General features: G+C 37.3%; 1 protein-coding gene across 5 annotated transcripts in view; it reads left to right on the top strand.

Moving 5' to 3' along the window:
* The first annotated feature begins 371 nt into the window (after positions 1-371).
* The window catches only part of LOC124081071 (cytochrome P450 3A9-like), a 51338-nt gene continuing 35814 nt past the window's right edge, over positions 372-15895 (top strand). For 3 of the 5 annotated variants that reach the window (XM_058573558.1, XM_058573559.1, XM_058573560.1), the window contains exons 1-6: positions 372-489; positions 5101-5200; positions 7432-7545; positions 7801-7889; positions 8580-8728; positions 12532-12647. In XM_058573558.1, the coding sequence (XP_058429541.1) occupies positions 419-489; positions 5101-5200; positions 7432-7545; positions 7801-7889; positions 8580-8728; positions 12532-12647 (639 nt within the window). In that variant the 5' untranslated portion in view covers positions 372-418. Of the gene's footprint in view, positions 490-5100; positions 5201-7431; positions 7546-7800; positions 7890-8579; positions 8729-12531; positions 12648-14239; positions 14308-15895 lie in introns of all 5 variants that reach the window. The other 2 variants (XM_046427203.2, XM_046427202.2) reach the window with 1 other exon arrangement.

Genomic DNA, 15895 nt, shown 5'->3' with positions numbered 1-15895 from the left:
TGATTGAAGTTTTTTTTAAAAAAAATATTTTTTATTGTAGTTGGATATAATATCTTTATTTCATTTTTATGTGATGCTGAAGTTTGAACCCAGTGCCTCACATATGCTACCTGAGCACTCTACCACTGAGCCACAAACCCAGCCCCATCAAAATTTTTATTGATAATTTTTATAAAATCTGAGCTCAAAGATCAAAATAGGCATGTCTCCATGACTCATTGCCAACTGCCAAGTTGGAGAGGGCACCTGGCTTCTGCAAAGGTGGGTGGAGCACAGGAAGTTTTTTCTATTGGTTGAACACCCAGCCACACCTCCTTTCCCAGCATATAAATATGCCAGTTTGACTTCATTGAATCACAGCTGCTCACAGAAGGCAAGCTTGGCGCTTCTAGATTACATATCTGGAAGGAAAATAGTTATGGAACTGATCCCAAACTTTTCCATGGAAACCTGGGTTCTCATGGGAATCAGCCTGGTGCTCCTCTATCTGTGAGTAACTGTCCCAGTTTCTCGCCTCTTGAAACCTCCCATTTCTGTGAATAGGAGGTTTAGTGATATGATTTGATTTGGAGAATGAACTTCGGAGTGAGTCTCAGTTTGAACCTAGATTAATCAACCAGAGGAGTTCAGTAGATGCAGATTACAAACAACTGGACACCTTCGGAAAAGTGATGCACCCTTTGAAAACTTTCAGAATTATGAGGGTAAAGAGGGGTCTTCACAAGTTTCTGTGTCATTGTTTATCTTTTGTGTTTTATGTGCACTACAAGAGATGTGTAGGAGGCTTGTCTCCTGTGGAACAGGTGGTTCCTGCTCCTCCTCCCACATCCCAGCACCATTTGTAAAATGCACCAAGTGCACCCCAGGTGCTACCACAGGCTCAGACTCAGTTCTTCCATCTGTTCTCTTCCCTTTCCCTGGAATCACCCTCCTCCAAAAACTCAAATACTCCACCCTGAAATATACAACTACTGCTGAATGATGAAACTATTGATCAAAGACCTGGGAGAAATTTGGAACTTTTATTCCTTAAGTTAGCATCAGTATAGAGATTTGTTTCTGCGTGGATTTGAAATCTAATGACAGCTTCAAGAGACAGAAGTTTCCAAGCCCATTTTGTATTTTAAATATTTGCTTATGAAATTCCAGTACAAGAGCATGAATAAAACCATCTAGTAGAAGAATTCCTTTAAATAGTGGGATTCCTGGGCTATGGTTGTAGCTCAGTGGTAGAGAGCTCATCTGGCATATGTGAGGCACTGGGTTCAATCCTCAATACCACATAAAAATAAATAAATAAAATAAAGGTATTATATCTGCCTACGACTATAAAAATATTTTTAAAAATAGTGGGATTCCTGATTTCATGGAGCATGGGAAGAGACCAGTTATTTCTGACTGAGTGTAGAAGACATTGCCCCAAGGAGAACTTTGACTTCTATCTTAACTCCACTTTTACAAGAGTAGGCATTCATAATGATGTGAAAATAGAAAATATAAACCTGGTTGTAACAATTGAAGGAAAGGATAGTATTCACGCTTTTGTTGCATCTATTTTCCCTCCAGTGGCATTTTAAAATTAATGAAAATGTCTTAATTTTATTCTGTTCAATAGTACAATTTCTTTGAGGTAAGTTTCTCATGTTCCTTCTGAAGGTCAAAATAGGACCCTTGGATTTTGTATTTGTGAAAACTAACCTATTTAAAAATGAACTCATCTTTTTTGAACAATTGAAGGAATATTAATCTAATACATACAGCCATGATGTAGATTGTGCATGTCTTCAAATATACCTGCCCAGCTGGTTATTCTTACTCAACAGTTTCCCATATGCAAGTGTTCTTAATCTATTACAGCAGATGAGTAAGGGAGAATGTGGACCAGGGATGCAATAAACGGCATCCAGATAGGAGTTATGAAAAAGTGGGAGAATACTCCTGTCTGCTCAGGGAAGAAGTCCCAGAGTGGGGACAGCCCCACTGGAGGCCACTAAAGGGGCCAACATGATGGCATCAAGTCAACTTCCTAAACTGACACCAGTGAGTGAAGTGACCTGGAAGAAATATAGTCTGAATGGCTCTGGAATTTTTAAACTCATGTTTGGGGACTTATATCAGATATTCACTATAGCATTGGGAGCCTAATGATGGAACTTTACAATAATCAGCTGTTTTGGGTAACTATTATGACTTTTGTGGTTTCTCAGGGAATGTGAGAGAGGAGATGATGAGCAGATGTAATTAGGGCCATTGGAGTTTTTGTTGTTATTTATGGCCTACATGTTACCTGCCTGGGTACACTGTTCCCATTCTTGATCAGTGACTCGTGAGCCAATATATACCACACAGTCACAATCCCTTGACCTGGATTTCTCTTCCACTTTATAGACATGGGACTTATTCACATGGATATTTTAAGAAGCTGGGAATTCCAGGGCCAACACCTCTGCCTTTTTTTGGGAACTCTTCTTAATTATCGCAGGGTGAGTGTCATTTGACCTCCCTGTTTTGCCTCTTTTGGTTGCAAACACCTGCTTAGTTACATCAGTAGAAATTTAGCTCAGTGAGAGAAGTTTTGAGATTTCAAGCTTCAGAAACTGTGTGCGGGCCCCATCCAAAGCAGTAAGGTTTATCCTGGGGCTCTATTTACAACTCCTCATAGTGTCAGGTTCACTGCTGTTGATGAGCTCAGGACTCTGGCACATTAACAGTGTAAGCTGTGGACTTTATGTTCAGACTATTAGCATTCTCACAGAATTTTCTGTTTCTCAGTGCAGATTCTAGGAAGATACACTCATATCTCTGGGATGCTTTATTTGTACAGCTAAAATATTACAAATGAAACTTAGCATGAGGAAGATTAATAGCTTAGTTTTTATGATGAAAACTCACAGCCAGTGTCTAACTATATGTGTACTATGTGCAGAGAGGTAGCATCTCCCCTTTTCCAAGTTGAGCTCCAACACAGGAAGGCAAGTCCACTTTTATTTGCTCACTATGTCACTTACTTACTCAACGACATGATTGTGACAACATAAAACTCCTAGGCTAGAGGAGGTTGCTGGTGTCTTTACACCCTAATTCTACCAAAATTCTACCAGAAAACATGAGATAAATTAAAATGATACTTGATGAGGAGATAAAAGATCATGCATGGCCCTGGGAAACACTCATTTTCTCTCACTCTGGGTTTCCTCGTGTGCCTATGGAAATGATAATTCAGAAGGTCCCATTATTTCTGAGACAACACAAGCAGACGAAGAAATACTGCAGAAGAGAAGCATGTTGTATTCATAGACAAGGGGAATTGGTTGATTATGTATAATAGTTAGAGAAAATTCAAGTGATTTTACATATTTTATTTCAAATATTGCATATTTTCTCTTTTCTCCTCAGAAGCCTCTGAGTAAGAGCTTCTCTCTAACCACCTGTTAGGAACAGCAAGCCTGATTTCATGGGATTTGAGTCATTTGACATTTGTAACAATAATGTAAATTCATATTGTTCTTCTTCCTAGGGTTTGTCTAATTTTAACACAGAATGTAATAAAAAGTATGGAAAAACATGGGGATGAGTATTCTGGAAATGTCTCTTTGGTAGACTTGTTATGATGTGGTACCCCAATGCGTGAGGACAACCTCAGCCCAGAACATTTGGGATGCAACCCTCTGTGCTGCAAAGTCCTTGGAGGCTTGTCCTGCCAAAGGTCATGCATGTCACCAGGAGTCTGGGTCTACAGTCTGACTTAGGTTGAGAATGTTGCATGTTTTGGCTTTTCTCCTACTTTTGATGACCCAGAGTCTCCAGCCTTACTTTGTGTCCAATGTCTGGCTATTCCTATCTTCCCCATTTTTCTTTCTTTTTGACCCCTTTAGATGAATAAAATGTATTATTTGAGAACTTTTTTAAAAAATCATAAGCTTATAGATCTGTGGCATCATCTCTTTCCTCCACTGATTTCCTTTTAATTTAAAGACAAAATTCCCTTATTTAAATTTCAGATTTAATGTATGCTTTTGAACAAAAGGCTGGGAGGTACCGGGAAGCAAATGGGAAAGGATTTCTGCTCAGCTTTTCATTTCCTTTACTTTCTTTCTTCTTTTTAATTGTCATAATTATTGTTGCTCATATGCCATTTTTAAGTTTTCAGTGTTGATTTTTCAAGGAAGCATTTCTTTCTCTCTTTCATCCATTTGATGTTAAGACCAGACATAGGATGGAGTTCCATCAGTGAGTTCCCTGGTGGATTGATGGGGTTTATATTGGAGTGTGGCCTCAGCTAACTGTAGCAAATATTCCCTTTCAGAGCTGGTGGGGGTTTGGTGGGAGCCATAGAAGAGGTGTAATCATTTTGCTCTACACTAAAAATAGTGGTAGAAGACATTGACTCTTCTTCTCTACATTCTCTCATCAATCCACAGAAAGCCACAGGGCTGGCAAGAGTGTTCTGCTCAGTTGACATGGCCCATAGATACCATGTGATCCAAGGACACAACATGCCCCACTGGATCTCCAAAGTCCCCATTTCAGCTACCACTTGCAAAACGTAGTAATTGTGAGGAGTTAGTCAATTATCTGCCTTCAATTTTTCACAAACCTATATTTTTCCATGTAAAAAGTTGTGGAGACTATGGGCTGAGGCTATAGCTCAGTGGAAGAGCGCTTGCATAGCACAATGAGGCACTGGGTTTGATCTTTCGCACCACATAAAAATAGACAAATAAAGGCTTCTGCCCACCTGTAATTAAAAAATAAGTAAATAAATAAACAAATAAATAATTTATGGAAAGTAGCATAGGCAATACTATTGTATTCACCATCTAGATTTAACCACTGTTCCAATGCTATTTCTAATTATGATCTCTTAGAAGGTGTATTTTGTCTCTAAGTTTCTCTTCCTACCTACTTTACCTATATTACCCTTTATGCTATGAAGACTCCAGTGGTTTCTGTGGTCAGAATCCCCAACCAGAACTTCATGTTGCTATGTATTGTAGGAGTAGGCAGGCAGGTAGAATAGATAACATCAGGATCAAAGTCTGGATTCCTGCTGCAGAATCTGGCCTGTTAGATTTAATCAGCTTTGCTTTCCCAACACAGCCTGTTCGATGGTTCACAACCTGTTTTGGCGACTACGGAGCCCAGCATTATCAAAACAGTGCTGATCAAAGAGTGTTATTCTGTCTTCACCAACTGGCGGGTAAGCACTCACTTTTCCACATTTTAACATTTATTTATATTTTTAAGTTTTTATTTGTTCTTTTTTAGTTATACATGACTCTAGAATGTATTTTGACATATTATACGTACATGAAGTACAACTTCCATCCTTGTGTTTGTGCATAATGTGGAGTTTCACTAGTTGTGTATTCACAAATGAACATAGGAAAGTTATGTCTGATTAATTCTACAGTCTTTCCTATTCCCATCCCCTCACCCTTCCTTTAGTTCCCCTTTGTCTAATCCAAAGTAACATTTATTTATTTATTTATATAATTTATTAACTCAATTTTTATCCTGAGATATTTACAAATTCAGAGGGCATTCCTTGCCAAAAAATTACCAGGTAGTTTCATGTATAATATATTCTGCTTTACCCAATGATAATTTCTTACATGACTATAAATTTATTAAGTTCTTGTTCCTATAGTAACAGGAAATTGATACAATCTAGGCTTTTTATTTTCATTTTTTCTGTTTTGTGTGCCTATATGAATGAGTGTGCAGCTCTGTCCAAATGTATCACTTGCCTACATTTGTGTAGATTTAGATTATGTTATTAATGTGTTTTTCACCAATTCTTCATTATCCTTAGAAATGTGCCTGACTTCTTGTGTGGTGACCACATTGGACAAAGATTGCACCTACAAATAGGGAAAATCCTATCTGTATTTCTTTTATTTATTTGTTTTTCTTTTCCTCTGACATCAGCTGGGAGTTCCAGTGTGAAGTTGAGTAAGAGCCAGGAGAGTGAACTTTTGAAGGATATAGACTTTAATCTTCCAAAGTTTACCCCAATTTTAGATGAGGCTAATGTGTGTGTGTGTGTGTGGATTCCCATACAATCTCTATCTTCACTTTTTAAAAACTTTGGGGGTAGGGATATAGCTCAGTTGGTAGAGTGCTTGCATCGCAGGCACAGGACCTGGGGTTCAATCCAAAGTTTAAAAACTTTGATTAATATATGATAATTGTGCATAATAATTGGATTTGCTGGGATCTTCAATAATGCATATATTGCACACTGCTCAAATACAGCCTCTATTTACTTGCCTTCCACATACCCCTTCCCAGCATGTACAAATCACTAATCTACACTCAGATGAATGTTTTTACTTGTCTTTCTGTATATGAATGAGCAGACGTTGTTGAATTTTTCCTGATGCTTGGTAGAAAGCATTCAGTTTGCCACCAGTAAGAATATTGTTAGCTGAAAATTGTTTTTGTAGAATCTCTGTCAAGTTAAAGAAGCTTCCCTCTGCTCCTAATCCCCTAAATGTTTACAGTGAATGAGTGCTGGAAGCATACATTTTTTGGTGGTGGTGGTGTACTGGGGATTGAACTCAGGGACACTAGACCACGGAGCCAAATTCCTGGTCCTATGTTGTACTTTATTTACAGACAGGGTCTCACTGAGTTGCTTAGCACCTCAACATTGCTGAGGCTGGCTTTGAACTTGTGATCCTCCTGTCTCAGACTCCTGAGCTGCCAGGATTACAGGCATGTACCATGCACCAGTGTACCTGGGTGGAAGCATACCTTTTAACACAAAAATATATTTTAGATGATGGAACTAAATTTCAAGAGTTTTACTTTGGTAGTCTAGCACCCAGGTGAAAAATAGAATTATCTTTCTTTTCTCCTCTGCCCTTTTAGAAAATACTGAAAGAACTTCCATTAATAACTTGTGTTTTTCCTGTATTACACTTATATTCCAAATCCTTTAAGTTTCAAATATTATTATTTTTAAAATTATCATACCTAGGTACCCCTTTATCAAGATGCTTATGCTGCAAATGCATGTAAAGACAGAACTGATTGTAAGTAACATATGGTTGACAAAAAACATCTGGTATCTGTCACCAATCCATTTGTGCTCTGCATAGCCCTGGAGCTTGTACTAGGTCTTCTTAGGTCTTCTTCGTGTCTATTCCCCTGGAAAAAAAGTTTCCAACCAAGTGGAAATTTTGCATCTAAACAAAGGTTGGAATATAAAATCCAAATATGGTGTGAGGTCCCTGGGTGTCTCTTCCAAACTCTCAGGAGGTAGGCACTTGCAATCAATATTATTGAGTGTCTGACATAGGGCCAGATAACTAGTATGCAGTCATTAAGCATTTTTTAAATAAATGATACTTATTTAACAACTTTTACAACAGTGGAAATCTCCACATTTATGTAGGACAAAATCTCTTTTCCTTTGGGCTCTAGGATCTTGGTCCAATGGGATTTATGAAAAAAGCCATCTCCTTGTCAGAGGATGAAGAGTGGAAGAGATTGAGAACATTGCTGTCTCCAACCTTCACCAGTGGAAAACTCAAGGAGGTAAGGAGGGCTTTTCATTGAAAACATAGAGAATAAATCTGGGGATGGGTAGAAAATGAGAAAGATAGTAGTCCCTTTTAAAGGGATAGTTCTCTGAATTTGAACTTCCTAGAAATGTTCTTTTATCTTTATGTTTTAGAAGAGATATAGTAAGATTCATTATAAATGTCCCATACTTCTTCATCCTGGGAAAACCATAGCCTTGGGGACTGAGTCTCTCACTTAACTATGGGTGATCTTGTGTTTTGTGCGTAGATGTTCCCCATCATTAACCAGTATGGAGATGTGCTGGTGAAAAACATGAGAATGGAATCAGAGAAGGGAAAGTTTATCAACTTGAAAGAGTAAGTAGCAGGGCAGCTCTGGCACTCCAAGCTCCACCAGGAGCCCCTCCAACTGCCTGCCACAGACTGAATTCCAAATGTTGAGCTAGTGCAATGAGCAGACAAAAGCAAGTTTGGAGTCACAACTCCAACTTCTCATCCAAGAAAGGACTTCTCCCAGGGGGAGACAGGGCAGCTGGGGAGAAAGGATCTCTCCTGTATCCACCAAGGTTTGTTTGGCTACTGTTTATGACTTTGGATACACTAGAAGACAAAATACTGTCAAGGTCAAGGTCACCTTTTTGAGCCCTCTAGGAAGACTCAGTTATTCCACCCTTGTCCTGCTGAAGCTCAGTTTGTACACAACTGTCATCATCTACATTCTATTTGTGCTACTGTAGTGTGTCTGATTATGAATCTTATCCCTGTGTGGGTGAACTTCTTGAGTTCAGAGGTGATTCTAAGTCACCTCACTGTCCCTATCACTTCTGGAACAAGGGCAGTACCTCATTTTAACCTCATAAAGACCTCATGGTCAGTGTGAAGAGATCATAGACTGATCTGATGGTCCAGCAGATAACTGTTGACAGTGTGGGGCTCAATGCTTGTCTTGCTTGGGCACATGAACTTACTCCTACTTCTTGCTGCATGTGTAGTGGAAGGATTGGGAAGAGGCACTGATTTTAACTTTCCATATCTTTCTCTATTCAGCATCTTTGGGGCCTACAGCATGGATGTGATCACTGCTACATCATTTGGAGTGAACATTGATTCCCTCAACAACCCACAAGATCCCTTTGTGGAGAAAGTCAAGAAGCTTTTAAGATTTGATTTCTTTGACCCTTTGCTCTTCTCCATAAGTATGTGAACTACCATGTTATTTATTCATTCTCTCTTTTTAAACAAGAGTGTAATTGATACATAATTAATATACCTTTGGATTACCCCACTTATACAATTAAATGGTTTTCAGTACAAAGATATATGCAGCCATCACTAGTGACCATTTGTCAACTCAGAAGCAAGCTATCATTTCATTATTAACTCTCTATTCCCCAAGCCTAAGCAACCATGAATCTATTTTCTGACTCTATAGATTTGCTGATACTGTGAATTTTCTATTAATGGAATCCTAAAAGTCATGTCTGACTTCTTTCATTCATCATTGTGTTTTCAAATTCTTCCAACCTAAAGCATGTGTGAGTACTTCATTCCTTTTTTTAAAGAAATTATTTATTTGTTCTAATTAGTTATGCATGACAGCAGAATGCATTTCACTACATAATACACAAATGGAGTGCAAGTTTCCATTTCTGTACTTTTACATAAAGTAGATTCACACCATTTGAGTCATCATACATGTACCTAGGGTAATGATGTCCATCTTATTGCACCATCATTCCTATACCCATAACCCTTCCCTTCCCTTTCCTTTCCTTTTCCCTATCCAAAGTTCCTCCATTCCTCTAATGACCAACTCCCATTATGGATCAGCATCTAATTATGAGAGAAAATATTTGGCCTTAGGTTTTTGGCATTGGGTTACTTCACTGAGCATTATATTCTCCAAATCCATCCATTTATCTGAAAATTTCATGATTTTCTTCTGTTTTAATGCTGAATAATATGCCATTGTGTATATGCACCATGATTTCTTCATTCATTCATCTACTGAAAGGCATCTACTTTGGTTCCACAGTTTAGCTATTGTGAATTCAGCTGCTATAAAGATTGATGTGGCTGTGTCCCTGTAGTATGCTGATTTTAAGTCCTTTGGATATAAAATGAAGAGTGGGATAGTTGGGTCAAATGGTGGTTCCATTCCAACTTTTCTGAGGAGTATCCAAACTGCTTTCCATATTGGTTGCATCAATTTGCATTCCCACCAGCAATGTAAGAGTATGCCTTTTCTCCCACATACTCACCAACATACATTCTTGCTTATATTCTTCATAACTGCCATTCTGATAGAAGTGAGATGAAATCTTGAGAGGAGTTTTGATTTGCATTTCTGTATTTACTAGAGAAGTTAAACCTTTCTTCATATATTTGTTGACCAATTGTATAGCTTCTTCTGAGAAGTGTCTGTTCAGTTACATATCCTATTTATTGATTGGGTTATTTGTTTCCTTGGTGTTAAGTTTTTTGAGTTCTTTATATATCCTGGAAATTAGTGCTCTATATGATGTGTAGGCTGTAAAAATTTGTTCCCATTCTTTAGGCTCTCTCTTCTCCTTATTGTTTCTTTTGTTGAGAAGAAGCTTTTTAGTTTGAATCTATTTGATTCTTGATTTTATTTCTCGCGTTTTAGGAGTTTTGTTAAGGAAGTCAGAATCTAATCCAAGATAATGAAAATTTTGGCCTACTTTTTCTTCTATTTTTTAAGTGCAGGGTCTCTGGCCTAATTCCTAGGTGCTTCATTCATAATGAATTAAGTTTTTTGCATGATGAGAGATAGGGGCTTAATTTCATTTTGCTACATATGGATTTCCAGTTTTCCCTGCATCATTTGTTGAAGTGGCCATCTTTTTTCCAATGAATGTTTTTGGCACCTTTGTCTAGTATGAGATAACTGTATTCATGTAGGTTTGTCTCTGTATCTTTTGTTCTGTACCATTGGTCTACGAATCTATTTTGGTGCCAATATGGATTTCCAGATTTTCCAGCACCATTTATTGAATAGGCTCTTTTCTCCAGGGAATGCTTTTGTCACCTTTATCTGGTATGATATAACCATATTCATGTGGGTTTGTCTCTGTGTCCTCTATTCTGTACCACAAACAGTACAAAAAGGAGCAAAAAGTGAAAAACAAGTGAAACATGAAAAGCAAGGGAAAATTGCAGGGATTCCTAGTCTCCATCCCAGGGAGTACTAATAGAGAATGTCTTTAGCTGATGCCACTTCCCCACTTTTACTCTCTGCTGGAAAGTGCCTGGTCTTTCTGTTGAGCTAGCTCTGATGAGCTGATTTTCTTCTCAGATGATGATTTTGCTGGACAGCAGCACAATTCATCTTAAACTGGGTGGGAGTAATTTGGGCCCATCGGGGAGGAGCTTCCTCTCCCCCAGGGAACCAATGCACACCCGGAACTGCTGCCATCTATCCCATGAATTAATTCTCTTTGTATTCTAGAAGTTGATATTTTTGGATTGCGCCTGATTGCTAGTTTTCTGGGTTGCTTGCTGTCATTTCCCCACAGTCTTCCCATCTCCCCACTGTTTTAATTCAGTCTCCAGGGACTGCTGGGTTATTGTGAGTTCTGCTGATACACCGTTTTTTTCTGACCTCCAAATCTGATTTTTTTGTTGTATATAATTCTTTTTATATGATGCTGGGTTTAATTTGCTAATACTAGTTGAGATTTTGCATCCATAATTATAAGATATGTCAGTTTGTAGTTGCCCTGTGTTATCTTTGTGTTAAGTCTTATGATTAGGTTAACATGGGCATTTTAGGATCTTTTACAAGTGTTCACTAGATATTTCTCTGAATATTCGTGAAGAAGTAAAGAATTGGTATTAGTTCTTTGAATGTTTGGTGGAATTGTCCATGCAATATCTGGACCTGAGCTGCTCTTTGTAGAAAAGTTCTTAATTTCTATTTTAATCTCATCATGTGATGTATGTCTATGTATATTGTCTATTACTTTTTGTGTCAGATTCTGTTGTTTGTGTTTTTCTAGGAATTTGTTCATTTCGTTTAAGTTATGTAATTTGTTTAATTGTTGTGATAATCTGATTGTTACAATATCTTTATATTTATTTCTATGTTTATACTGTCAGTATTTCCCATTTTTCATTTTGAATGCTAATAACTGTAGTCTTTTATTTCTGGGTCAGTCTAGCTATTATTTTGGCAACATCGGTGATGTTTTTCAAATAATTGCATTTGTTTTTATTAATTTCTTCTATTGACATTATTTTCTTTTTGATTAGCTTTCACTTTGGTCATTAATATTTTCTTCCTTCTGTTTTCTTTAGGTTTAATTTGTTCTTTTTTTTTCATGATTTATTGTGTGAAGCTTGGTTGTTCATTTGTGATCTTTGTTTTTATTTAATATATAACAATTTTCCTCTACACAAGGATGGCTTTTTCTTCATTCCATAAGTTTAATATATTATTCCTTCTTTTTCCTTTCAGTACTTTATCTGTTTTCCCTTTATATTTCATCTTTCATCCAGTGTTTAGGTGAATATTGATCAATTTTCCCATACTTTGAGTTTCCCAATTTTCTTTCTAATAATGCCTTCTGGATTCCTCCCGTGGTGCTTGAGGAACACATGCTCTCTTTGTCCCATCCTGACTGTTCTTTCTTGAAGAGCATGATTAACCATAGTCCCAGACTAAAGCCTAGTTTTCTCCAAAGACACTCTATTCCAGTACACGAAGAGGAAAGGGGTCAGGGTTTTCATCTTGTTCCTTTGGTCACTCCACACAGGCACAAGGGGCCACTGATCTCACTGCTATGATGGTGGCCCTATATATGACCTCCTCTTGCTCAGCCAGTGGCCTGGAGCCCCATCAGTGGTCCTAACAGGAACAGTTCCTCTTTAGGAACCCTTATGACTTCCACTTTTCTGATTGGTAGAAATGATGTAATTGCTCCAGGTAAATTTTACATTTTTTCACTGAAGTGTTCTTTGTTTTTTCTTTCACCTGTAGCAATTTTTCCATTCCTTACCCCAATTTATGAGGCAATGTTTTCAAAGGATGTCACAAATTTTTTAAAGAAAGCTATAAACAGAATGAAAGAAAGTCGCCCTCAAGAGAAACAACAGGTAAAATCTGGTGGTGGATACAGAGGAAGTTTATTTTTGATAACTTATTTGCCTATGGGTGTATGACTTCCATACTTCTTTGTATATTTTTAAAAGATAGATGAAGAAGAACTCTTGGTTGAGAGTAGTAGAGGGTTTCCATTTGGGGAGAATAAAGAGTTTAGCATCTGGTAATTGAGAAGCAAGAATGAATCAGAGAGGGAACTGAATTAGAGTAAGATATATTCCATGCTTTTATAATTTTGTCAAAGTGGACTCTACTCTCATATAACTAAAAAGAACTAATAAAAAAGACTTAAATAAATAAAATTATATATTCCAAATACTGAAAAAATAATGAACCAGAGAGAAAGCATTTACAATTAAATAATGGGCATGGAAATTAATTTGTCAAGGCATAAATATTGCTGATAGAAAAAGTTCCATATGCTCTAAAAAGGTGTCCTTGTACATTGTTGACTAGAATGCAAATTAGGAAAGTTTTTATGGAAAACTGTGTGGAGGGCCCTCAGAAATCAAATAAAGACCCACTGTATGATCCAGCAATCTCATTACTAGGTGTATAACCACAGGAAATGAAATCAGTATGTCAAAGAGACATATGCATGTTTCTTGCAGCATTATGATAAAACTGTTCTTATTAACTGAGCCAAATATATTTTGAAAATATTCACCATTAGGAAATGATAAATGCAGTTAGAGATGTGTCTAAACTGACATAAACATCAAATAGCATATACATATATCAAAGTATTAGGGTACCTTGTTAATATGTAGAACTTAATTTTTTTATAAACCTTAGGGTTTGCTCTTTGAAATGTTTTTTAAATAGAGGAAAATGTTTTATCATAGTCCTTCTCCTCAATAGATAAAATTTCAACATAAAATTTTTTCCTGGTGCTTTAATTTCAACAGATTTTATATGGTCAAGAATCATTTCATTTCCAAACCTCTCACTTTACAAACTCTCCACAGAAGGCATCCTCAGGCTAGCTGGCACTGTTTGGCCCCTCATGGAGCAGGCATGGGGTTCTTTAGGTGAAGGTTTTGCCTCATGTACAAAGCCCAGCACAAGGATGTGTGCAGGCCTGGGAGCCAGAGTGGGCCCTCCAGGTGTCAGTGCAAAGTTCATAGCTTCAAGCATGGTGGGATCTTTCAAGAAGCTTGCCCAAAATCTAATGATGAGCTCTATAAATGGAAGGAGATTAATCTGTGATGTCTTTGGTGAAGAATTAAGGCAGTAAAACAAAATATTGCAGTCCAGGACTTCTCCCTGAGCAAAAAAAAAAATGTAATAGGAGACAAAGCCAGCCACTCTCTGGCCAGGAGGCTGTGTTCAGAATCCACAGGAGCTCACAAGCAGGGAGAGCAAAGGCCAGTAGCTATTGGACACCACAGCCTGTTTTCACTCAGGGAAACGTCCTACTCTCCAAGTTTGTTGATGGATGCTTTTCTTCACTGATGACTTAGGAAACTCTAGCTGGACTTTTGTACTTGAAGAAGTCATAGCCTCAGATGGGAAGATAAGTTCTGCACTCTTAATTTATTTCTGACTTCATAATTGATCTTCTATCTTTGAAATCTCTCTGTAGCATCGGGTGGATTTTCTTCAGCTTATGATAAATTCTCAGAATTCCAAAGATGTGGAGTCACATAAAAGTAAACAAGGTCGCTATCTCATCTACTGATGGGGAAACTCAGAGGGAAGGATTGTTCTGGAAATGTGCAGGAGATTTTCCAGGATTAAGAGTATTTCTACCTAGTTGCAGAAAGTGCATGCTTGGATATCATATACAGTAGCCTGAGGAACTTTCTAGAGAAGCACACCTAGAGCCATGTTCAATGTTGAAGCTGATATAAACAAATATTTCTTTTACCAGCATGGTATTTTTATTCAACTTATTTTCTTACTATTTTTATTTGATGCTCAATTCTCCCATATTTGTCCACTGGAATCCCTTTCATGTAGGCTCCTGAGTCTTCTATTATTATTGTCACCTTTTAAATGATTGTTTTAAAAGTAGCTTCTGTTTATTCTGGCCATAGCAATATTGAGCTGAAAACACAGAGGTTCTTCATGTAGTCTTGAACACACTGCTTCACTCCTAATATTCACCACCAGAGAGTTATATTTATCACAGTTCAGGAACCTGTGTTGACACACTTCTATCATTCACAGTCCGCAGATTTCCTTAGGGTTTGCTCTTGGTCTTGTACGTTGTATGACATGTATCCACATTATAGTAGAACACAGTGTATTCTGTGCCCTTTTCATTTATTTTCTAAGTATTTTCTTGCTTTCTGATTGAAGATATTATAGGTTTCTGCTCTGTTTCTCCTGACAGGATTGTTTTTTGTTTTTCCAATTAATGGAATTTATAAATCAAAATCTGTGATCATCTTGTGATTTTTTTTTTGCTTTTAGATACTCTCAGTAGACAAGATTATTAACATGAAATAATTCTACATGGAACAGAGGAAAGAAATATTTCTGTATCTACTCACATCCAGTAATATAAACTATTTTTCTCTCTCCTTCATAATTTTTTTCCTAATTTATTGCTTATTTCTGTAATACACAAATACTCCCATTGCAGTTCTAATTTAAGGTACCTAGTGCCTTGACAACCATCTGAAAAAAGTCCTGAATGTTGAGCAATTAATTCTAAAGATGAGGACTTGGCTTACTACAGCCTGACAGTATACATATTTTTAAAAGATATTTTTATTTTTTAGTTGTAGGTGCACACAATACTTTTATTTTATTTTTATGTGGTGCTAAGGACCAAACCCAGTGCCTCACGTGTGCTAGGTGTGTGTTCTACCATGGAGCCAAAACCCCAGCCCCAGTGTACATATTTTTATGTTCACATGTACATATCATCTATCTATCTATCTATCTATCTATCTATCTATCTATCTATCTATCCATCCATCCATCCATCCATCCATCTATCCTGAATGTATCTACCCAGTTCTATTCAGCTTTCTATGATGAAGGAAACAGTCTATAGTTTAACTCTTCAATAAAATAACAACCAAACACATGTGCCTACTTAGCACTTGACATGTGGCTAGTGTCACTGAGGAACTGAAGTATATTGATTTTTAATTAATTAAAATTTAAACACCCACAGGTGGCTGGTAGCTACGAATGCAAACATCCGAGCTCCAAACCTTGACTTTTATTTGGTGCAGGATAGAGAGTTACCAGGAATTGAACTCAGGGGCACTCAACCACTGAGCTA

This window comes from Marmota monax, unplaced genomic scaffold (genome assembly GCF_021218885.2).
Source record: "Marmota monax isolate L192 unplaced genomic scaffold, Marmota_monax_Labrador192_F-V1.1 WCK01_AAM20220418_F8-fsc00405, whole genome shotgun sequence".
Taxonomy (NCBI): domain Eukaryota; kingdom Metazoa; phylum Chordata; class Mammalia; order Rodentia; family Sciuridae; genus Marmota; species Marmota monax.
This window is presented reverse-complemented; position numbering and strand designations above follow the sequence as displayed.